Raw genomic sequence first — 25,197 nt, forward strand, 5'->3', positions numbered from 1 at the left:
AGGCTTTAAGGAGAAAGCAGCATTTCTGAAGGAACTTGAAAGAAGAATATAAATTTGACAGGGGTTGGGAGTAGGAAGCCATCCAGATGGAAGGAACATTATGAGCAAAAGAATAGGTTAGAACATAAGGCCCATTTGGTGACCAGCATGTAATCTTGCTAGCTGACATGTATGTGAAGTACTGCTTCCTACTTACTTCCCACCAGTACAACACAATCCTCCAGTAGTGACCATCTCTTGATTTTGCCTGCCCAGCACCCATTCCCTTTCCTCTAGATGCAGCATTTGGGGTTTCTTTGGAAGAACCACTGCCTTCCCCATCTCAGCTCATGTGGTCTGGGTATGGCTAAATCCCACTTCCCCCAAAGCAGAGAAGGTAAAAAGTAACCTAGGTCTGCTCAACCAGGGTGCTCCAGCCCCAGCCAGAGTAATTGATTCAAAGATGCAGATACAGTACAAACTGGGCTTGTTCAGTTACAAACCCAGAAATACTGCTCAAACTATTTGGAAATAGAAGCTGTCTTCCCTTCAGGCCATATAATGCTAAGGCAAGAACCTGAAAGATCTTTTTCTGGTAAATCTGATCAGCCCAACAGGAAAAAACAGAATATCCCAGCCAAAAGCCCTTAGAGTAAAGCCCATGGGTATAATACCCACAATCAGCTCAGAGTGCCCAACAGATTTTTAGTGCCTCACTCTTAAACATGCCAGACAGCCAAAGATCACCAAAATTTTGAGGAATGTACTTAAGATGAGACCAAAAACAAACAAACAGAGTAAAGAGAAACATAGAGGAACCAGAACTGATATAGGGAGAAGAAAGCTTTTTCAAATATATCCACAATATCTTAATAGATATTTACAAGATAGAGTAGAATGGCTAAAATTAAAACGACTAACAATACCAAGTGTTGGTGAGGATACAGAGAACCAGGAGCCCTAATACACTGCTAGTGGCATAAATGGTACAACTATTTTGGAAAACAGTTTGGCAGTTTCTTATAAAGTTAAGCATACACTTACCATATGATTCAGCAATCCCACTCCTAGGTATTTACCCAAAACAAATGAAAACATATGTTCCCATAAAGACTTGTTCGTGAATGTTTATAGAAGTTTTGTTTACAATACCCAAAAACTAGGGGTTTTCATCAATCAGTGAATGGATAAAAAAAACTGTGGTACTTCAATACAATGAAATACTACTCAGCAGTAACAAGGAACAACCACTAATCCATGCAACACCATGAGAGCATTTCAAAAACACGATGCTGAAGGGAAGAAGCCTGAAGCAAAAGGCTACATGCTATGTCCTTCCTTTTATGTGGCTTTCTGGAAAAGGCAAAACTATGGAGACAGAAAACAGATGAGTGGTTGCTGGGGGGGTAGGAATAAGGGCTTGACTACAAAGGGCCACAAGGAAACTTTTTGGAGTGATGGAAATATTCTATATCTTGATTATGACAGTGGTTACATGACTATATGTTTGTCAAATCTTATCAAACTGTACATCTGCAAGGAGTGAGTTTTATGTGAGTTTTACCATATGTCACTTATACGTCAGTAAACCTGACTTTAAAAATATATGGCATCCATGGAACATGACTAGGATACTATTTTTAAATGAGAAAATAGTTGGAAAATAAACAAATAGGAGCACAACTAAAAAATGTTATAGTAGAACTGAAAAACCTAATGGAAGGACTGGAAGATAAAGTGGAGGAAATCTCCCAGAAAGTAGGACAAAATAAAAAGATGGAAAATCGAGGAGGGAAGGGAGGAAGAGAATAATTAAAGGATCAGTTCAGGAAGGTACTATCCAAACAGTAGCCATTCTGGAAAGAATGCAAAGAGAAAAAATAAGGGAGAAAATTGCCCAAGAAGTAATTCAAGAAATTTTCCAGAATCAAAAGACACAGTGTCCAGAACGAAAGGGCCCATCAAATGCCCAGCAAAATAGAAAGAAATAATCTGACACTAAGATTCACTATTGTAGAATGGAGGGACACTGGAGATAAGTCAAAGGCCCTAAAAGCTTTCAGAGAAGACAAAAGAAAGGCTTCATACAATGGATTAAAAATCAGAATGGTATTTGATATCTCAAGTTCAATACTAATACCTATAAGGCAGTGGAGCAATATCCTTAAACTTCTGAAGGAAAATAATATATCGAACTTAGATTTTTATACCAAGACATATCAATCAAGAGTGAGCATAGAAAAAAAAAGACATTTTTGGATATGCAATGACTCCAAACAATTACCTACACGAGCTTTCTCTCACAGAGTTCCTGGAAAACATGTTCCTTCAAAATGTAGGTGTAAATCAAGAAAGAGGAAGACGAAAGAACCAGAAAACAGGAAAGTCAACATAGGAGAAAAGTAAAGAAAATTACTACAGTGATGATAGGGGAGATTCCCGCAGGCTTGGAGAGCAGCCAGGGCAGAGTGGATCAGATAGAGGTCTCCAGCAAAGTGAAGTGAGAGAAGACTTAGACACTGGGAAGAGTCTGGGGGTTAATAATGGTAAATACATTTAATAAAAGGCAAGCAATGAGAAAATAAGGCAATTACTAATTCCAAGGAAATCAAACAGTTGTGCTATAAAGGAAATATAAAATGTGGCACAGCTCAGCAGTGCTGTGATAATGTAAATGATGGATACTGATCTTACCAAACTGATGCTATAATTAAATTAGGGAAGTTTGCTTGAATTTGGCGGGTGGAGAGGGTGAAAAATAACTACAAACTCACCCTCCACAGTGTGAAGTCTATAAAGCACAAAGCTGAAAAATCAACAAGGAGCTGTATAGTCACGGTATTGAGTCATAGGGATATAAATACTAAAAGAAACAGCTAAAGGAGTTGAAGAAGGTTGACTTTGGAAAGTAGGAAATTGGAGGGAAGAAAGCAGTTCAGGATAGATTTTTTTCATAATAAACCTTGAACTATTTGGCTGTTTAAACTATGGCATGTAGCATGATCAAATAAATAAAGAACTACAGTGTTACTCTATCCCCTCCACACTCAAACAGGAATAGCTTCAAACTCATTTGTTGAACATTTGTTTTCATTCGCATTATAAGAGAGAAATTAGAATCCTGAAGTTTTCCAGAACATTCTAAATATCTGAACATACACATGTGTGAATATCTATGAATCCAACCTTCCTCATAATCTCAAAAACCCAACATGTGTAGAGGTCTCGACATTTCTTGCCCATTGATTTATAGAAAACCAAGGGCTCACCTCCATGCATTGCATCAACGCGGATCTTCAGTTGGCTGGGCCCAGTCAGCAGACTCTTGATGGCATTAAAGTCAAAGATGGTTCGAAGGAGGTTGAGATAGATATCCACCGGGTCCACTATCTCCACTAAAGATAGGAAAACAAAAGGAAATGTCAATGCTGTATACCCAGGAAAGATACTTGGAAGCATAAAAACGAATCACTACCCTAATAGCATGAAATCCTGACAATTCCATCATTACCCCACACATCATGTGAGAAGTAAAACGTCCATTTGTAGACAAAACCACAAATAAAGGCACAATCAAGATACTACAAACTTTTCAGATGCTGAATGGGTGTAAATAATAGCAAGTTATAAATTCTTCTTTGCAAGTGAAAAATCAACCACAAGAATAAATTAATACAAAAATGAGCCCTGTTACCTCTGCCCCCATCTTCTTTCCACCGCCTCCTTCCCAAAAAATGTACACCTCTCAAAGCTAAGGGGCATCCTCGCATATCCAGTTGCCTTTCCTGCGGGAGTTAGCCAAAGAATGACTCAGCTGGTATGAAACAAATCAAAGAGTGACCTAAGAAGTGACCCCTATTTTCCAAATGCCATTGTGCGCACCAGATTCAGAATTAACAATGAAGAATATACTCCTGAGTTTGCCTGAAATCTTTCATGCCTAATCTAGTACCCAATTTCCAGATGAATGGCAAATATCTAGAAATCCCTATTAAACACAAATGCTCTCCAGCATCTGGCATCACCCAATGACCAGGAATCCAAAATAAGTCTTTTCCTTGACAACCCAGAATACATTACATTTTTCAAACTTAGCAATTAGTACCATAATCGATACTCAGAAAGCATTTTTCGTAGAAGTAGTAAATATTTGACACGTTAGGCACTAAGATTTGCCCAGGAGCTCTGATTTTTAAGTTTATAGTTAAATTTTCAAACTTAATGAACACTGTTCTGCAAATTTTTCAAATACATACTACTTTGGAACCTTGAAGTACTTAAACATCTACTGAAGATATTACCAATCCACCTTCAATAATTTTCTGTAAATCCAGATGCAACATTTAATGGATGAAATTTTAATAAGTGACATGAAATCATCCCTTCATCTGGTCAAGTACACATCTAACAATATTTTTCTTGCACTTAAATTAATGTTGCATTTGTGCCCATTCAAATATAATGTAATTACTTTTTAAGGAAATTGAGAGTTTAAAATTATCTTTTGATATGAGAGGTATATTAACTTATAAAATAATTAAAAATTAATCCATATGAACTGTATACCTAAAAATGGTTAAAATGGCAATTTTGTGCAATATAAATTTTATGTATATTTTACCACAATAAAATAAAAGGTTGTTCCTTAAATAGAAGTTTTACTCTATGTTAAGATATAATATTTCTGGCAATTTTATTCCGTTTCTTCAATTCTTGGACCATTTACCTAAATACATTGGTCTTTACAATAGATAACACGTAGTGCCAAACAGAAATGGGAAAAACAAGGAAGCAAGGAGAAGTCAGTGAAAATTGAAAGTTCATATCAAATAGTTCATGCTCCGGACACTTTAAGTTGAAATGCCAAGGACAGATTTGTTTCCAATCAACTCAAGATTGCTCAACATTTGAAACAGAAAGAATATAGCACATAAATTATCCCAAATGATTATCTCCAGATTGTTTCTTGGGAGCCAGGGAATCCCTCCACCCACTTCCTGGTATCGGTAGCAGTTTAGAAAATTCATTCAACTAGCAATGTGGCTGCAGCAATGGGCCTGAATCTGAGCTCACCAAAGACTGGGGTCTCTTGGGCAACTATAAAAATTGTGAAGATGAAAGCAAGGAAGCAAGCAAGTGAGAAAGAAAGAAAACTTCTTCCTGATGGCAATGCCTGATTTTTCTGTCATTTTAGAGTGTAGTCCTTCCAAACATATGTAATCAAGCATAGCCAAATCATTTTGTTTATACAACATGTCCCTTGCCTTCCGTTGTCTAGCCATTCCGTATGTGTGCATGCATATGCATGTGCATGCTTTCAGCTAGGTTAATAAAAGCAGTCACTGTTGCGTCCAGTGAGCATCACATGACTTTCAACAAATTTCTGCACACTAGCTAAGCAAACAATTGACTCAAAGCTTTTCAAGAAAGATTTGGTAGCATTGGTCTGACACTGTGACTCCTGAACAGTCCATTTTAAACTTTTCTCTGTTCCTAAAATACCATGTGTCCATGAACCAGCTATCTTTTTAGCTAAGTTAAATTTCTTGTAAAATGATGATACCATCTTAGCACAAAACTGTATTCAAGCTTATAGGGGCACTAACAGAGTAAAACATGTTAGTTCTGTTGCTACTTGCATGCCTTCTAGGAAAAAGCAACAGGATAAAATAGAGGGGGGAATGAAATGTACATACATGGTATTAATGTTGATACTATATGGTTTGAAATTAATCTATAACATAAAAAGTTATGTTCTGACTACTTTAGAAGTTGTGTTGTGTTCACTCTGCAATATAATATTTTTGGCAATCTCATTTTGGTTCTTTAATTTTTTAATCACCTGAGTAAAATACATTTGGTAGTTACTGAATTTCTTTGTAAAATCTCCTAACACAGTGCTGGTACAGAGCAAGTGATCAATAAATTGTGCATTAAATTAAGCTGATCTACATGGTTCTGGCTTAGAAAAGAAACTCCTACCTTCTGTGAGAAATTTAATAACCCCATTGACTTGTTAGGTCTCTTCTTAACTGTCTAAGGTATTCCAGCATCTTCACCTTCAAAGCTTAGAAAATCAAAGACAAGTTTTGGCAATTCACAGCCTATTCTTGGAATGCTATAATGGAGTCAACCATGAAATTTTTCCTATGTTGAAAATTATGTAGAGTTTGACAAGTGGTTTTTGAAAGTCTCTAGTTCTGAATATCTTGGCTACTCTCATTTCTCTCTGCACTACCTTCAGTGTCCACATGTTTATCAAGAGTCACCCCGAGACTGATAATTCAATAATTTTCATGAATACACTTCCCTGCAGAAACTACAGTCACCCCTGTCGATGGAGTTATTCTGACTTCTTCAAAATATAATTCCTCTATTACCTCTGAATGGTTTGAATTTGTTCTCCAGATCAAATTCTTGTCTTCCTAGTCGAGATAAATCGATTCGAAGATCAGGACATATGGCATATTCCTCAATTGTTTTGCTGATCTGATAGATTTTGTCTGAGACAACATCTGGTGCAGGACCTAAAATTTGAACACCAAAAAAATACATTTTTAAAAAAGTCTCAGGAGTTCAATCAGAGAAATGTTACCATCCCCTCCCACCACGCAGGAGAGATTCATTTATTCTCTAAACAATGAGCAACGGTTCACAGTTCAATTAGCCTTGCTATTTCTTATGCTGTCATCCAGTATGGAGGAAATTTGGTCGGCCTCACCTGTTCTATGCAGACTGGTAACCCACATGTTTGTTTGTTTTAATCCACTTCTAAGCAATGATACGTCTTCCCTAAAAATAGTTTCACACCTGCCAGGGAGACCCGGTTATGTAATCAGCTTTATTCAGGATATGAGACACAAACAGGATATGCATTTGACAGAAGTGAGGGATCCCAGATTTACACTGCAGCTTCCCAAGTGCACCTAGAGAAATAAAATATGATTTCTACTCCCAGCTCTGCTGCCTCATTGATGTGTGAGCTTAACAGGGTAAATTAATTATTTTCCCCAACTCACAGTCTCTCATTACCCCCAAGTTTTTAAAATGAGGCTCAACTAAAAATTGAACATGAATTGAACAGGAAAGCAATACTTATTCTCCTTTTTTTTTCTTTTTAATGTGTATATCTTAATGCAAGCCACTTTAGATATTTTTTTGCAACAAGGTTGAGAATCAAATAAATAAGGAGATTGAAAGATCTAAAATATAAAGGATAGATAGATAGCTTTGTGCATGAATCTTACTTGCCAACTACATTGTAACTTTCTACTGAACAAAAAATTGTTTCTTGATTTATTTTATATTCCAATCCTTAGAGCTGCACTGTTGAATTCAATAGTCACGAGTTACATTTGGCTGTTGAGTACCTGAAATGTAGCTAGTCAAATTGAGATGTGCTATAATTGTAAAATGCACACCAAATTTTGGAGAGTTAGAAGAAAAACATAATAAATTGCATTAATTATTTTTATGCTGATAACATTTAAAATGATAATATTTTGAATACAGTAGGTTCAATAAAAAATATTATTAATTTCACTTTTTTTACTTTTGTAATGTGCCTACTAAAAAATTTTAAATTATATATGTGACTCACAATATATTTCTATTGGACAATGCTGCCTTAGAATACAGCACCATCACTGTATCCCACTAAACGCTCATAAAAAGAAATAGCAATAGCCTCATTCCAGTAGGTGGGGGAGAAGACAGCCCAGTAGATCTTACCAACAATTCTCTTGTCATATAGGAAAAGTAAAGACCTCAAAGAAATAAACATAGTGCTTTCCTTCACTTCTTACTTTTTTTTTCCCTTCACAAAACTTAAAAATAAGTCATTTTGTTTAGTTTTTGTGTTTTTTATGCTTGCCAGATCGGAGAATGATGAAAATCCCCCTACATCCCCTACACCCCAGGCACCACACTATGTTGTTTGGCTGTGTCCATCATTTTCAAGAAGTTCAACACCAGTGCACACTGGTTTCCAAAAGTAAAGCCTGTTCTAGCACTCTAGATCACTGTCTATGGTGCCACTCAGCCATACATGCTGATAACCTTGGAGTTCATCAACAACGTCTGAATTACTTGACAACTTCCAAGCTCCTTGACATCTTCCACTTCAACGATGTTCCTCTTTATTTCACTTTAACTAGTACCTGGCACAGTCATACCTTAAATATTATTGTCCTTTAAAATCCAACTTTCAAAAGTATCAAATGTGAGCCTCCTCGGTCCACAAATTCCTTCCCTTCCATCAAGCTGACTCTGAACTTGCTTCTCACTCCTATCCTGATGTCTGCCTCACTTAATTCATACCAGGCCATCAGGCTATTTCAGTTTCATTTGTCTCTTATCCCAGACAGGACCCTGTGCCCCACCATTCGAGCTATGCCTTTGTTAGCATAATAATGCAAGCCAATATTTATTGAAACTTACATATACCACATTGCACACTTTATATGGAATTATTACCCTCATTTCCAAAATGGAGAAACTGAAACTGGAAGAGATGGAGTACCTTAACCAAGGTCACATCACAGAGGCTGGATGTGAATCCTAACAGTTTGATGTCAGCTTGAACACTCTTAACAATCACTATCCCTCTGGACGCCCTGCCATGCCCACACTGCCATTCGCCAATCTCAGGACACCACCATCATCTGCCCCTACTGCTGCCATTCCCAGACTGCCATTCATTGACGGGGGCAGTCATGAAATCACACAAACTGGCTCCCCCTAAGAATGAGGGTCCTCAACTTCACCTTGGTCCTCACAACTTCTCAAGAATCCTCAACAAATTTCCCAGAGTACCTTTTACAAACCATTTCCATTTATCCCAAGTCCCTTCTCTCGTCTTGTCCCATTATCTTCATATTTTAACAGATACAGGCAGCTATTTCCCAAAACTTCTATTCTACATTCCTCAAAGTTGCTTCTTTACACATCTTTGACTTTTTACTCAGAAGTTCTGCCCCCTTCCATCTAGAGTTTAAGTTAGCTCCACAACTTACTCATTGTGTGATACTGGTCAAGCTTTTTTAACCATTTTATTCCTCAGTTACATCATCGAGTTGTTATGAAGATTACGTGGGGTAATGTATGAAAAGTGCTGAGTAGGGCTCCTAGCACATTGCAAGTATTCAAAACATCAGTTTATTTATCTTTGTTTCCATTTCTCCTTGCCGCTAGCATCTTCCCTTCTGATTAAAAACATGCTCAGAATGGTCGTGTTCTGTAAATATATTTAAAAAGCAACATGGCTCCAAATGTGTCCCATTTTTCCCTGGATGTGCCACTTCCATGGACACTTAGTCCTTTAACTTATTCCATAAGATGTATCTGTGGACACACAATCAGGTGTATGATACACAATCAGAAGAGATGAATGCCTGCAATTTCAGAAGGATGTTATGGTAAAACGTATTCTACTTTTAGCAGGAAGAAACCAGTTGAATCTCTCTATGTGCCATTAGGAATGTTAATTTCATTAAAGGTGCCAAGATATTGCAAACATGAAGAATTAAATGTTAGAGGAAGGATTTTCCACATAGTCATAGGTTGAGTGATGAGTTCAACTCCCACCCCCCATTCAGGGTTATGACTGAGTAGGTCTCATAACCTCCTGTGATTTTGTCTACAAATTATACTTTTCTTCCATTATGTCTTACAGGCTATTATAGAGATAACTGAGATACTGTTGCAAGATATGAAACCAGATATTAATTTTAAATGCTTACTTGAAATCCATTTAGCTTGGTAATTTATATATACAGCTGTATTACATTTCTTTACAAATTACCATTTTCTAAGCCCAATTTCACATGTGATCAGCATATAGAATATCTGAAAATTGTGTATTTTTTTCCTGAAATCCTCAATAGCTGCTGCAAGATTAGATGTAGATCCCAGATATACTTTTTTAGTGAAGCAGCACATCTCTTATCGTACCTTCAAAGATAGTGCACTTATATGGTGTTTTTTAAAGTAAATTCTATTGTGAATATGTGCATATTTGAGGTTTACAACATGATGTTATGGGATACATGTAGATAGTAAAATGGTTACTATGGTGAAGCAGATTAACATATCTATCATCTCACATAGTTATTTTCTGTGATAAGCAGCTAAAATCTACTTATTTAACAAAACTCACTAATATAATACAATTATATTAACCATAGTCCTCATGTTATACATTGATCTGTAGACTTGTTCATCCTACACATCTGCTATTTTTTTTAACAGAATAGTTTATTTTTTTATTTCAAAGTGAGGTATAACAAATTTTAAAAAAATAAATTGATCTCATATGTTTATTTTTCCCTGGAGCTTACATAGGATTCAAAAAAGCTTTTCCTTCTAAGCATATGTCAGAATGTTTATTTAAATCAAAATAAAAATACTTCTCTATGTGTTTTACCTGCAGCTTAGAAATTTAGAGTCCTTTGACCTACATCTCGTTTCCTCTCCCACCCTGCTACCCTTGGTAACCACTGTTTTATTCTCTATCTCTGTATATTTGACTTTTTTTTTTAGATTCCACAGATAAGTGAGATCATACAATATTTTTATTTGTGCCTGGCTTATTTCACTTGGCATAATGTCCTCCAGGTCCATCCATGCTGCAAAGGGTAGGATGTTCTTCCTTTTCTAAGGCTGATATAATATTCCATTGTATATATGTGTGTGTGTGTGTATATGTATATATAAATAAAATATATATACACAGTTTCTTTATCCATTTGTCCATCAACAGACACCAAAGTTGTTTCCTGATCTTGACTATTGTGAATAATGCTGCAGTGAATATGGGTGTGCAGGTATCTTTACGAAGTGGTGATTTCATTCCTTTGCGTGTATACCCAGAAGAGGGATTGCTGGGTCGTATGGTAGTTCTATTTTTAATTTATTTCTTTTTTTAAAACACTCAACATAAATAAAGTTTATTTTTTGGATAATATATAAAGTGGCTTCAAGGAGGACAGATAATAAAATTTCCCTTCAGAATGCACTGTTTTGTCTGGAACCAGAGATAATTCATAATGGTAATTATTGGTTAAAATTCAGCTCCCACCCACATACAAAAACAGACTCAATGTTCTAGATTTTAAAAGATTTAAGAGACTTAACAACCAAATACACGGTTCTGAGATGGCTCCTGATTTGAATAAAACAGCTGTAAATAACATTTTGGGGATCACTGGGAAAATTTGACTATAGATTAGGTTTCACATCATATTAGAGAATTATTATTTTTGTTAGGTATGTTAATGTAATTAACTGTGAAACGTCCTCACGCTATAATTTGCCTTAAAATTCTTCAGAAAAAAATGATAAGCAAAATGGAAAAACCAGGGAATGGATACATTGTGTCTATCATTACCCTTCCTTTTATGTATGTTCAATTTTTTTTTTAAGAAATTCATTCCTATACATATGTCCCATCCCCCAACGAGGACCTCCAAATTGTAAACTGCTATAAATATAAGAAAAAGTGAAATAATTCTATGCATTTCAGTGACAGAAAGTTAACACTGTGAGAAAGCAAGAGCCCTGAACTTAAGCTAAAAATCATTTGTCTGACCCTGCATGACCATGTGGCCTTCAGCAGTAACTCGGCCTCTTAGAGCTTCAATTTGTTCATCTGTAAAATGAAGGGAATGGTTTAAGTGACCTTCAGGGTATGTTTCAACTTTAGAACCCAGAGTCCTGTCATATCAGATAAGTATCAACTATTCAACCATTTCACTGTGCTGAGGAGTGCAGGAGTACAAGAGACCAACCAAATGAGTTCAAGAGCCCGTTATGCCACTTTCTTATCAGATCACCAAAGGCACCTCATTGGATTTTTCTGAGCCATTTCCTCTGCACCTTGCTTGTCTATCACCAGAGGGTCATTGTAAGACTATGATAATATAAGAGAAAAGAGATCATGATTATTCAGGCATATTTTGAACCACATACCTCCATTGGCAACATTAAACTTCACTCCAAACTCTCCCCCTGGTCCTCCAGGGCAATGGCTGGCTGTTAGGATGATTCCACCAGCCGCCTTGATCTTCCTGATAATGCAGGAAACTGCAGGTGTTGACAAAATGCCATTCTGCCCAATAATCAGTCGTCCAATCTAGACCATCCAGGAAAAAAAAAAAAAAAAAGTAAATCCAGTTGCAAGGGATTGAAAGCATTTCAACAGGAAAGTGTCCCAGGCTCTGTTAACACACAATCCCTTGGCAAAATGAAATGAATGGGCTTTAGTTTAGGGGAGGAGGGGTAGGAAGAGCTCTTGCATTATCTCTCCTGCCCAATGTCTCTAGGACCATTTGGGGAACCCCACTCTAGTAGTCAATGATTAATCTATAAATAGGATATACCTCAATGATCTTCAGTAGTTTGAAACATCTGCTTTTGATGACCAAGGTGTTAGCTTGAACCACACAAAATGTTCTTAGTTGGGTACTGACTCAGAAACTATGCACGTGAACATGCTAGAAATTACAAGAATAAAGAAAGGAGTGCTTCTCTGCTTCCCCCACCCTCTTGACCTGAGAACAAGCTCACAGAGCAGGGGACCTGGTTTACTACAACTCATCGTCAGCAGGCACACTTTAACCGTACTTTTCAGGAACTACCACTCTCCTGAAGGCAGAAATTCTATTTCTGCTGCTAAGTGACAGCAAGTGCTTAGTACATTGGAGAAACTATCCAGTCATGCTAAGCCAAGATCTGGAGGTCATCCATGGGTGTGGACAGACTCCTGTAGCTACAAAACTGACTCTTTAGCAAGTTAGCAACACAGCCCTGAAGAACATTACTCACTACACTTTGTTTTAAAATAGCATTCAATATCATCCAATCCAGTAGTTTTCAAATGTTTCTACAAATTAGAATCACTTATGAAGCTTTTAAAAATCCCAGTACTCAGACTACATTCCAGACTAATTATATTACAATCTCTGGGGGCAAGATCCAGACATTAGTAGTTTTTAAAGCTTCATAGGTGATTCCAGTGTTCAGCCAACCTTGGCAACCAAGCTCCCTTGTTACTCAAAGGACCGGCAGCATGGGCATCATCTGAAAGCTTGATAGAAATGCAGAAATTCAAAGCCCACCCAAGACATACCAAATAAGAATCTTCATTTTAACAGGATCCCCTCCTATCTTCCAAGATAATTCATTTGACGAATATTGATGTAGCCCACAAGCCAAAGTAAGCTCTAGCATCCAGTCCAACAGTAAAGTTACCCTGGCACTAACATTGCTAGAGCTCAGCCACTGACCAGATATAACAATGAGGGAAGACACACAGAGGGGTAAAGATACAGGAGACACAAAAAGAGCAAACATGAAAACTCCAAAAGCAGGGCAGTCTTGGGATGATTTAGTATGGAAAGACCCACACACCACAACATCCACAGAGTATGTATTTCCAAGTAGAGGAAACAGATTATAAGCAAATAAACACCAAAGTCCTCATCAGAGTCTACAAGACCCCTCATGATCTTGCCCCCATCACCTACCACTCTCCACTTCCCACCCTCCCTCTGTCCAGCCATGGTAACAGCTTGCTGTTTCTTCCTCAAACACACCAAACATGATCCTGCCTCAGGGACTTTGCATTTTCTCTTCCCTCAGCTTAGCACACTCTTACCCAGGTATTCACATACTTGCTCCCCATGTTCTGTCCAAGAGGTTTCTGTTCCAGTGTTGCCTAAGCAACAATAGCACCCTTGATAGCCCTATATAATGCAGTACCCCTAAGTCCATAACTTCCCTATTGTTCTCTATCTCCCTTATCTGCTATAATTTCCTGTAACACACATATTGCCACCTAATATTTTCCATATTATTTATTTCCCCACTGTATACAAGCCTCAAGGACTGTTTCACTGAAATATCCCAAAAACCTACAACAAACCTGGCATGTGGTAAGTGTACAATAAATATTTGTTGGATAAGTTAATAGAAAAAAATAAATGAATGATGAATGACTGCTCTGTGAAAAATATATAGAAGAGTAGCAAGATGAGAAGGAGGAAGATCAGATGGGAGGCTATCCCAGTGGAGCGTTGATAGTATCTTGGACCAGGCTAGAGGCAGTAGAAACGAAGAGGAGTTACTCGATCTCACATAGATTTTTGGAAGGAGAATGAGCTGAACATGAGATGAACTGGACTATGAAAGAGAGGAGCTGTGGTGTCCAGCTTCCAACATGGCCCCAACCATGGCCTTCTGGCATTTATGCCTTTGTGCAGTCCCCTCCCACGCTGAATAGCACAGATCTGAGCAACCAGTATGATAGCACAGAAGTGATAGTGTGTGGCTTCCAAGGTGAGGTCACAAATGACATGGACACTTCTGCCTTGCTCTCTTAGACTGCTCATTCTGGGAGAGGCCAGCCACCATGTCATGAAGACATCCAAGGAACCCTGTGGAGACAAACCAAGACCTCCTGCCAACAGCCAGAACCATCTTGCCAGCCATGTGACTGAGCCATCTTGCAGTGACTCCTCCAGCCCCTGCAAGCCTTCATAAGACAAAAGTCCTATCAATATGTGACTATGACCTCATGAGAGTTCCCAAGCCAGAACAACCCGTCTCCTGTCTCACAGAATCTGTGAGGTAATACATATGAGTTGCTGCTTTAAGCCACTAAGTTCTGTGGTAATTTCCTACACAGCAATAAATAGCTAATATAGAAACAGTGAGGAAGGGTTGAAGATTAACTCTCAGCTTTATACCTGGAATAGCGTGATGGATAGTGGTGCCATTAATCAAGACAGGAAAGACAAAAGACAATAATTACACTCAAATTATTATCCAGAGCCATAACAAATTATTTTCCACATGCTCTTATTATCAAACGTATGTAGTCATTCAACTCATTTTATTGAGTACCTACCATACTCAATAGCAATATAGAAGACCCTACTGATAAAGAAATGAACACAATCTAGTCACTGCCCTCAAGTAATAAGCCTGGAGAGTCAAGAATCTGAAAAATATTTGTAACTTTTGTTAATAATTTTCTCTCTCTCCCATTTTTCAGAATTATTCTCAAAGACATAACCTTTTAAAAGGAGAAAAGTATATACATGTAGATGCTTCCTGCAGTGCCATTTATTAACAAATTAAAATTTAAAAACAATCTTTATAAATGTCTACTAATGAAGAACCTGTTAAATAAAATGTGATGTATCAACTTATGGAATATTGCTCAGACATTTAACAGGAAAATTATGAAAAGTGTATAGACTTGGGGAGCAGTCACAAAAATGTATGACCCCCCTCCCATAGCACAGAGCTGTTGCGGAGCAACAGCTGTCCAGCCAGAACTACAATTTCCAGCCCACCTTGGCATCTAAGTGTGGTCATGTGATGCACTTGGACAATGGGTGATAAACTAGTATGAGAATGAGAACAAATGTAATGTGTGTTTCTTCTGGGCTGAGGATCCTAGGAAGCAGATATGTTTTCTCTACACTGCCTATTTCCTCGTCTACAGGCCCAGTACAGGTGCCCCTGTGGCTCTAGGAGATGCCAGAGCCACAAGATGGAAGGAACCTGGGTCCTTGTCCCACTGGATAGATAAGAGTCTTTGCCCACCAGGAACATCCACATTAGAGTATTCCATGAGTGAGAAATAACTTCCTATTGTATTTAAGGCAATAAAAATTGCCTACATTTCATGTTTATTTTTTTTTTTACAACAACCTGCATTTTCTTAAGTGGCAGAAAAAGGAATATAGACAATGTTTTAATGCTAAATCGAAAATGTAGAATACAAAATTATTTTTACGCAATTACAACAATGTGAAATTATGTATACTTTGGGGGCAAGGACTTGTAAAAACTACAGAAATAAATGTGTGCAGTTTATTTGTTAAGTAGGAGAGATTTCAGATAAATTTTTTATCTTATACAATTTCAATTTTTTGAAAAGGTAATATCCATTCTGTCTAAGAAGGTTAAAGTGAGTAATTAAACGAGTAAAATTTCAACCTGAAATATTTTAGTTATAATTAGAGTATTAACAGAAGATTAAATTCTAGATGACCGGAAATTTTAACGACATGAGACTCACTCATTAACCCAGCAATACCAGGAAAAGGAGAAAGTGCTGGCCACTGTCTATAAGTCTAGCTGAGGGGCATCTGGGGATGATAGGTACTGAGGGGCATCTGGAGGTGATAGGTACTAAGGGGCATCTGGGGGTGATAGGTACTGAGGGGATGCAGGAGAGCAAGTGATGGAGCTTCTACGGTAAAACATGGAAAATCGTGAAGATATTTGTGTCCCATGTGAACACTAACCAAAGGGTGACCTCAGCAGAGGAGTATTTGGATAATCAAGCAGATAGGATGACCAGTTCTGTGGACACCAGTCAGCCTCTTTCTCCGGCCACTTCTGTCATTATCCAACGGGCTTATGAACAAGTGGCCATCATGACAGACAGGGAGGTTCTACATGGGCTCAACATCATGGACTTCCACTCACCAAGGCCAACCTGGCTATGGCCACTGCTGACTGCCCAATCTGCCAGCAGCAGAGACCACACTGAGTCCCCATATGGCACCATCCCCGAGGTGATCAGCCAGACACCTGATGGCAGGTTGATTCATTTGGACCACTTCCATTATGGAAGGGGCAGTACTTTGTACTCACTAGAATAGACACACAGAAGAGAACACACACACACACACAGGAGAAGGGGATGTGAAGACAGAGGCAGAGATTGGAGTGATGCAGCCACAAGCCCAGGAGTCCAAGGAATGCCAACTGCTACCAGAAGCTAGAAGAAGCAGGGAATAGATTCTCCCCTAGAGCATCTAGGGAGTGTGGCCCTGCCAACACCTTGATTTCAACTTTTGGCCTCCAGGACTGTGAAAAAATACATTTCAGTTGTTTTAAGCCATCAAATTTGTGGTAATTTGTTTGGGGAGCCCTGGGCAATCAATATAAAATCTGTAAACTAGTACAAAATTTTATCAGTTTTCTAAGGTCGCTGTAACAAATTGCCATAAACTTGGTGGCTAAAAAAAAAAAAAAAATAGAAATTTATTCTCTCATAGTCCTAGAGGCCAGAAGCCCAAAGGCAAGGCGTAGGCAGGGCCATGCTTCCTCTGAGGCTCTAGGGGAGGGTCTTTCCTTGCCTCTTCCACTCTCTGGAGGCTGCGCACATTCCTGGGCTTAAGTCTGCATCTCTCCAATCTCTGCCTCTGTCTTCATGTCACTTTCTCCTCAGTATGTCTATGCCTTTCCCTCTTCTATTTACTCTCCTTTTCCCAATTAGGCCAAGACAGATGTTATCAGAAAAGGTATGGCTTTCAAGATCTCGTAAGTGATAAAAGAAATATAATTTTTGGAGACCCTATTGTCTCTGAAAGAAAAAGCTCTCAAGTTGAACTTCAAAGACCTAGATATGAGTCTTGGCTCTACCCCTGTCACAGGGTGAATCATTTAACTTCTCTGAGGCCCAGTATCTTTATCTGCAAAGCCAAGAGGAAAAATCCATTAAAGATGAGATTCGACAAAGAAAAACACTTTGTAAAATTAAACATGACACAGATCATGCTATTGTCTTCCCCAAATCCCACATCCCCCTCCAACATTTAAAATTCATTTTTAAATAGGAGATTATCCATTAAACTATCATTTCACTCTCTGAAAAAGTCCTAGAAATACTACCCTCTGTCAATGTAGCAGACTGCTAGCTTGCAAGGAAAAGATGGTCGGCATGGTTGGCTTTGGTTTTGTTTACAGCGTTGATGCAGGCAACATCTGACTTTTATTCCTAGTGAAACCCAGGCTGCAGCCCAGAGAGGACCAAGCCATGGCATCCCACTGCCCCCTCACTAAAGCTCCTGTACTATGGGGTTTGGCTTTGGCTGGAGGAAAGGAAACCCATCCCCACCCTCCAGAAGGTGCACTCAACCTGAGGGACATTATTGCCACTAAGGAATACTTCCTTCAGCTCCCGTGTGGAAAGGGGCAAAGGTGGATCCTGGTTCCACTGTCACTTACACACACACATAGGAGGCACATAGACACAACTCCCAGGATCCATGAGTAGACATATGCACACTATCACACAGGACCCTGCAGACACATCTGTGAGGCACAGATTTTCTCAGACACACAGATAGATGCAGGACAGAGGCAGGATGCACTTGTTCCTACCCAGTCATGACTTCTAAATGCTTGGGGAAGGGGAGACACAATAGGCAGCGATGTGCAATTGTCCCATTTCCCACAGTGGAGTTACTTAGAATCTCTCTGAGTGTATTCTTCTAACTTGATGCCAATGCCTCCCATCAAACCTTAAACCTCACCTAGATTTTATCATGTTTTCTCCACCCACAAATGGGCATACAGGCACCAAGGGAATAAATATGCCCCTCCACATGCCTTAGACTATTATTCTGGGAAAGAGAAAAATGTATTACATAAAAGCTCTCTGCCAACACTTCTATTCCTTTACATCATGTGCCATATACAAATTTTTTTAATGATTTTCTTTCTGACAACTTTTTTTTCAGAATGTTAACAGCTACTCTTCCAAATTAGATTTAGTATGACTGCAGTTTCTAATTAGCTCAAATTAAAGTCCTAGAGAGCAGGGTTGTACAATTTAAACCTTCTGGCTAAAATATTAGAGTAGATGCAGAATTTTGATTCTAAATGCGTTATCCCCTGTAACATAACACTAATGAAAGCAGAATTGTTTTCCTGTGTGAACTCTGTTAAATTAGACTTTCCCATTATGGTTCCTTTCTTGCTTTAAATAAGTCACTTAAGGAAAAAAATGAAAAGAAAAAATGTTTATGACAGTCCTGAATATCCTCTGCTCACTGTGTCATATCCTTGAGATTCTCAAAGTGAACTAGAGAGAGAGAGGAGCACAAAAAACATAAACTTCCTTGATGCTTCACAGAGAAAGTGCTCTACAGGACCACACAACCACCACTAGTTTCATCTGCCACGTGCTGTGGAGAACCATATACACAAAGATGCCTGTTTCCTGTCTTCTCGGTTACAAAAAACAAAAAACCACATGAACAAAGCCCAAAGCCAAGCTGCCATGGATTGCAGAGTGCCAACCCTTGTGTAGTGCTGCGCATGGGTAAGCAGGAGATGGCTAAGTGGAATTTCAAGAAATAACAAAGGCACGGATGTTGTGGTTTTCCAAACAACAAGGGACTTCTTCATTTCCACATGGATAATTGTGCAGTTATAGGCTTTGTTACATGGAGACCAGATGGGAGCCAGAAAGCTCCTCCTCAGCTTCCTGTACCCTGGAAGTCTTCACACACACACTGGGGGGCTGGAGGGAAGGCTGAGAGTTCATTAGAACCAAACCAACATGGATTTCACCTTCAATTCCTAACATCTGAACAAGAAAAGTCATAGGCATCTAGAAGTGTAACCCAAGTTCTGTTTCTCAGTCAGCCCACCCAATTCTCAAGATTTTGTTGAAAACATCAGGAAACCTCATTTTCCTCAACTGAATAATGGGGTGGTGAAAATAGGAAGTATATTTCTCCCCATAATTAGGCAATTCAGTATGTGGCAAATACTACAAAATCTTTACCTTAAAGATAAAGGGTCTGACTCGCTAAAACAAGAAAGGGCTCTGCTTGCTGCTGTTTTATCAGGTGGTCGCCCCACCTGGACACCAGGTTAAGAACTGTAAGTGTCCACTGGGTTTACACAGATCAAGAAAGCCGACCTGAATGCCCTGAGAAAAGCTGAGATTTTGGTGCCCAACAAGAAAGGATGTAAAAACTGACTTTGCGCCCTACTGCCTATGTGACTTTGGGCAAGATCCTGAACCCCTCTGTATCTCAGTTTTGTTATCTAAAAGATCTAAAAGATCACATGACAGAGGGTGAAAGGAAGTGACATAACCAGGCTCCAGCTCACAGCATCTGGCACCCAATAGACTCCTGATACATTTCACTTGCCCTCCTTGCTACTGTCATTTCTTAATAGCAATTGAATAAATTTGCTGTTGGTGCTGTTGTTGTTATTTTACTAACCTGGAATATTTCTATTTTGAACATTTATGAAGTACACATAACAAGAAGAAAATAAAAATAAAAATCACCTGTAGTCTTACCACCTAAAAATGACCACCATTAACATTTTGCATGTAGACTTTGTCTATGTGTCTTGGCCTCTCTCTCTCTGTTTCACTTATGTGTTTTTACAAAAGGGATTGCTGTCATTCACTTACTATATCTAACCCTTCCCTTGAGTCTCTCTTTCCATGTCACTTATAAATAATAATCTTCCTTGATATGATTTTAATGGTTCTATAGTCTTCTATTATTTAAATGCACTATTGTTTATTGACCAATGTAAAAGTGTTCTCTTACCTCAAATTTTTATATATAAAAAAACATGTTTGAGGACTAAACCCACATTATGATATAAATTAAACTGGATGTAGTTTGCCAATAACTAAGCAACAAATGACTTGTAACATGCTAACACAACTGCCACGTCTTTCTTCTTTAAACATAAACCTGCTCATTAAGAAGCTGCTGATATCCACAGAAGGCAGTGGCAGGCCTGGGTCTGCGTCCTGGTCCTGACCTGGACCTTCTTTGATTTTCCCCATCTGTGCCTCTGATTGGCCCTGCCCACTTGTATGTACCAGGCTGGCCTACTAATTTATTGATGTCATGGAGCTCACTGCACAAAGCTGCCCTTGCAAGAGAGATTTCTTCCTAGAACAGTCAGATGAACACTGCTTATATTTCTTACTCTTGGTCCATCATGCACCAGCACAAGTTCTATTTATTGTCATAGAAACAAATGTAGGTCATTTGGGAACATTTAGGTAATTCCTTCATTTCTGTGCAGTCTTTAAACATTTCTGACATTTTAGACTCTGTTCTATCTTCTTCTTAAATATATCCAGGGAAGAAGACATAGCTTTATGGGCACAGGTCTGTGCACACATGCACAATCATATGCTATGTGATAAACTTTCAGAATTCTTAAGAACACTTCACAGCTGGCACCTTCATAGGTAGACAGAAATTAAATAAATATATATATATATATATATATATATCTCCCCTGAACAAAAAACTCAGTATCTCTGGCACATTTATATATAGGTAGAACATATATATACATATTTTTTATATATATACACCCACACTTTTATATATATATACACATTTTCTTTATAGATAGAACAAAACAAAACAAGAAAAGAACTCACTTCTCTTAAAGCCATGGGCTTTCTCTGAATAATTGTCACAATCAATTAAAATACATTTGTATGGATTTTTAAATAAATTCCCTCAGACCAGTTTCTGTCTGACTAGAAAATAATAACTGCCCATTTGCTAAGCGCCCCCACCCCTTATGCTCTATTCCAGTGAACTAAAGACCTCTGGCCATCACAGATTTACAACTCAACAAGATTAAACAATTTACTGTTATTTATGACAGCCAAGCTGGATCTTCTGTATTATATTCCACATTAGCTTCTATCACTTTACATTTGGGAGATCCTGTCCAAGAAAAGATTATGCCTCCTACCCAAACATTCAGCAGAGCTGCAGGAACAAGCCCCCTGACAAACATCCTGCCAAAATACTTTAAAGCATGGCAAGCTCCCGCAGCTGTGCATTTTCAGACTACTCAACAGATTAGCGTGGAGTCTCTTAGCCTCTGCTTGGTCTGTTCCTTTCAGTAATCTCTCACATGGCCCAGTCCATTAGGTTTGAAAATCTTCATGAAATGAGCAGATTAAGATCTGGCCTCAGTGGGGAGCAGCGGGGTGGGCAAGGGGGGTGGGAGTTTGCTCTTAACACAGCCTGAGCTTCAGAAAGGTTTAAGATGGAAAAGCATGGCATTGACTCAGCTCATTCTTAGCAAGGAGACAGAGATCACACCAAAAAAGTCCTTTATGTTGAGTGGAAGTCTGTGCCGGAGCAGCTGTTGCCACTCCATGTACTGTGGTAGTGTATCTGTGTGCATGTGTGCGTGTGTGTGTGTGTGCTCGCGCACGCGTGCATGCTGGGAGGAGAGAGGGGATCAGGCCTTCCCCAGTCACCACCCCAGCCTTAGTCAGTGACCTGGAGGAGTGCCAAAAATCAAGAGGAAGCTGTACCAGAGCAACTGTGACCACCACATCAGCAGGTGTCTTCTGATTAGTAAAGCTACTGGTGCTACAACACACACACACACACACACACACACACGTCCTTCTTTTATTTTAAACAGAGCAAAATATTTTGGTAATAATTGTTATATGAACAAATAAAATAATTCATAATACTGTAATCCAATACCACATTCAATGCTTCCAATGCCCAGGAAGACCTGTGGCAGGTATTATTATTTTCCCTAGTTTTATAAATGAGGAAACAAACCTCAGGATGCCAGGTGACTTCCCCAGGGTAATACAAGTTGCAAATGGTAGTACCTTGATTCAAATCCAGAGTGGCTCCTTTTTGCTTCATTATTCTTTTTTTTTTTTTTTTTTTTTTGAGACAGAGTCTCACTCTGTTGCCCAGGCTAGAGTGAGTGCCGTGGCATCAGCCTAGCTCACAGCAACCTCAAACGCCTGGGCTCAAGCAATCCTCCTGTCTCAGCCTCCCGAGTAGCTGGGACTACAGGCATGCACCACCATGCCCGGCTAATTTTTTCTATATATATATATATTTTTTTAGCTGTCCATATAATTTCTTTCTATTTTTAGTAGAGATGGGGTCTCGCTCTTGCTCAGGCTGGTCTCGAACTCCTGAGCTCAAACGATCCGCCCACCTCGGCCTCCCAGAGTGCTAGGATTACAGGCGTGAGCCACCGCGCCCGGCCTTGCTTCATTATTCTTTACAGATGCATTTTAATTATGAAAGCAATGCATATTAATATATGATATTTTTTAATCGTGACATATACAAAGCAAAAAGGGAAAGGATTCTCTTCCCCGCACCGTAAACACACACACCCTCCAGATGTCTCCACTATTGACTCTTTGAAGTATGTTCTTCCAACCCTATTTTTTATGCCTATGTTATATGCACAAAAGTGGGATCACGCTATACACAATACTCTGGTAATCGCTTTTTTCACCTAACAAGCTATCATTCATATCTATTTCATATTACATATAAATCCATATCCTTTGTTTATAGATTTTAATGGTGTCTATCAAGTGGTTGTGTCATGAATTATGTACCTGTTTTCTAGTATTGAATATATAGATTGTTTCCAATGTTTTCCTTAGCAAAATGCTGCAGTGAATATTCTTGTACATAGAAGTTTGCACATTTGCTCTAGAAAATCTACATGATAGATTCTCAGATTAAGGGATCCCTAGATTATTAGACAACTACTCTATTAATTTAGATATGTACTGTCAAATTGCCTGGCCAAAAGTTATATCAGTTTAACTTCCACCAATAATGTACAAACATGATAATTTTTTAACACCTACGCCAACTCTGAGTATTTTCAACTTTTTTTTTTTTTTTACAAATTGATGGACTGTTTTTATTTACATTTCTCTGGTTATGAATTAAGATTGATCACCTTTTCATGTGTTTGTTGTTGACAATGTTTGTATTGAATTGTTTGAATTTTCTTACTGATTTGGAAGAATTTTTATATATGGTAGTTTTAATCATTTGTTATAAAACTCTCCTCCCAGCATTTTGTAGGTCTCTTTTCAAATAGAATAAACTCTTGCCCTCTGATTTCAGATCCTTTCTCTTTCCATTAGAAATTCCTAAATACAAAACTAGATACCCCTAGCTAAAAACCAGGATTCTTATTAGGGCAAAAACAATAGAAAGGCAATAATTACATATTATATTTATATAAAATACCTATTAATATAGACTTGGAAAGGGAAAGGAAAAGTTAAAAACGTCCATGACTTCAGGCTCAGAAAAAGAACTTCTTTGAGAGTTGAATGTTCCTGAAATTTTCCTTTTCATGCAAATAAAGGCATTACTCCAAAAGTTGATGTCACTAAAAATATAAGAGATGAAAGATATTCAAAGACTCAGAGAATGTGGATTTTCATTTTTAACAAGCCTTGTATATATTCTAGATATACTCTTATTCATAACTAAGACAGTCAAATCAGATAAAAGAACCTAAATATTTCTCTTTGGCTATGCAAGTATAAGCATTAAAGGCATATTGGTGCTTTTGAGTGTTTGCAAATTAACTCTCAAGGCTATAGGCTGACACAGGACATTGAAGCCCTAGCTTTTTACCTTCAATTTAAACATCCTTGGACAATTCACGCCTATTTTTCCTGCCTATTACTCCCAAATAATCTTGTTCAAATTCTATTACAGTGCTTGTTTATGTTACTGCTGTCCAACAGAAGAGTATCCAGGGCCCAAAAACTGGGAGTTTAGATTGATTAATTCAATACCTATGCTTGGACTTTTCCAAAAGTGGCTTCCAACTTCTAGTCCTCAAGTCTGTATAGAAGATAGCAAACTTCCAGAGTTCACAAAGAGCTCAAAGAGAACAGATGTTTTATAGAAAATTCTTAGGGCAAGTTTCATACATAATGTTGCTGATGTGTGTCTGCCTTTTCAATAAACATCATTATGCTTTATCACAAGATTTAATAAAGCAGCTTAGTTAAAAATGCCATCTGGGTCTCTGGACACATTAAACAAAGCTTAAAATAACCACTCCAGCAACTGGGAGGGCCCAGCTGTTCTCACAACCTCTCCCACTCCTTTTACTTCCCCATAAAAAGAGTGAATGAAGACTAGAGACTAAAAGTGTCAAGAATGAACTGACCCAAACAGGGAGATCAATGAAACCAAGGGCTCCCTCAAGTTTGCTGTTGCTCACATAATAGATTTCCTAATTCCAGCACTTGGTGATGGTGATTCAGAAAGGGAAGCAAGAGAGAGGTATGAAAGGCTCGTTAGAGTTTTCTAATGCATCACAAACCTCCCTGCCCTCCCTAATGTCTGGATTATCGTTGCTCTTCCCGTTCACCTACTCTGTAGTGAATACTAGGAGAAAATACAAAGCCAATCTCCACCCAGTTCTTTTTCCCTTCTAGAGATGGGAGCTTGAGCCACCCAACCCCAGGCTTTCAGCTCCATTCCAGGAAAGAAGCCCTGGGTATTGAAGCACAGGTTTCCCTCTCTTGCTTCCTTTTTCTGCCCTCCTTACTCCCCCCTCCACCTACCCACCCCCAACATACACGCACAC

General features: G+C 38.5%; 1 protein-coding gene across 1 annotated transcript in view; it reads right to left on the reverse strand.

Moving 5' to 3' along the window:
* PGM5 (phosphoglucomutase 5) overlaps window positions 1–25,197 on the reverse strand; it is a 159,949-nt gene that overhangs the window by 128,883 nt on the left and 5,869 nt on the right. Inside the window, exons 2-4 of the mRNA XM_069474146.1 lie at window positions 11,947–12,109; window positions 6,360–6,506; window positions 3,249–3,374 (exon numbers count right to left, since the gene is read on the reverse strand). Coding sequence (XP_069330247.1) covers window positions 3,249–3,374; window positions 6,360–6,506; window positions 11,947–12,109 — 436 coding nt within the window. The remainder of the gene's footprint in view (window positions 1–3,248; window positions 3,375–6,359; window positions 6,507–11,946; window positions 12,110–25,197) is intronic.

The sequence above is a fragment of the Eulemur rufifrons genome, chromosome 7 (genome assembly GCF_041146395.1).
Source record: "Eulemur rufifrons isolate Redbay chromosome 7, OSU_ERuf_1, whole genome shotgun sequence".
Taxonomy (NCBI): domain Eukaryota; kingdom Metazoa; phylum Chordata; class Mammalia; order Primates; family Lemuridae; genus Eulemur; species Eulemur rufifrons.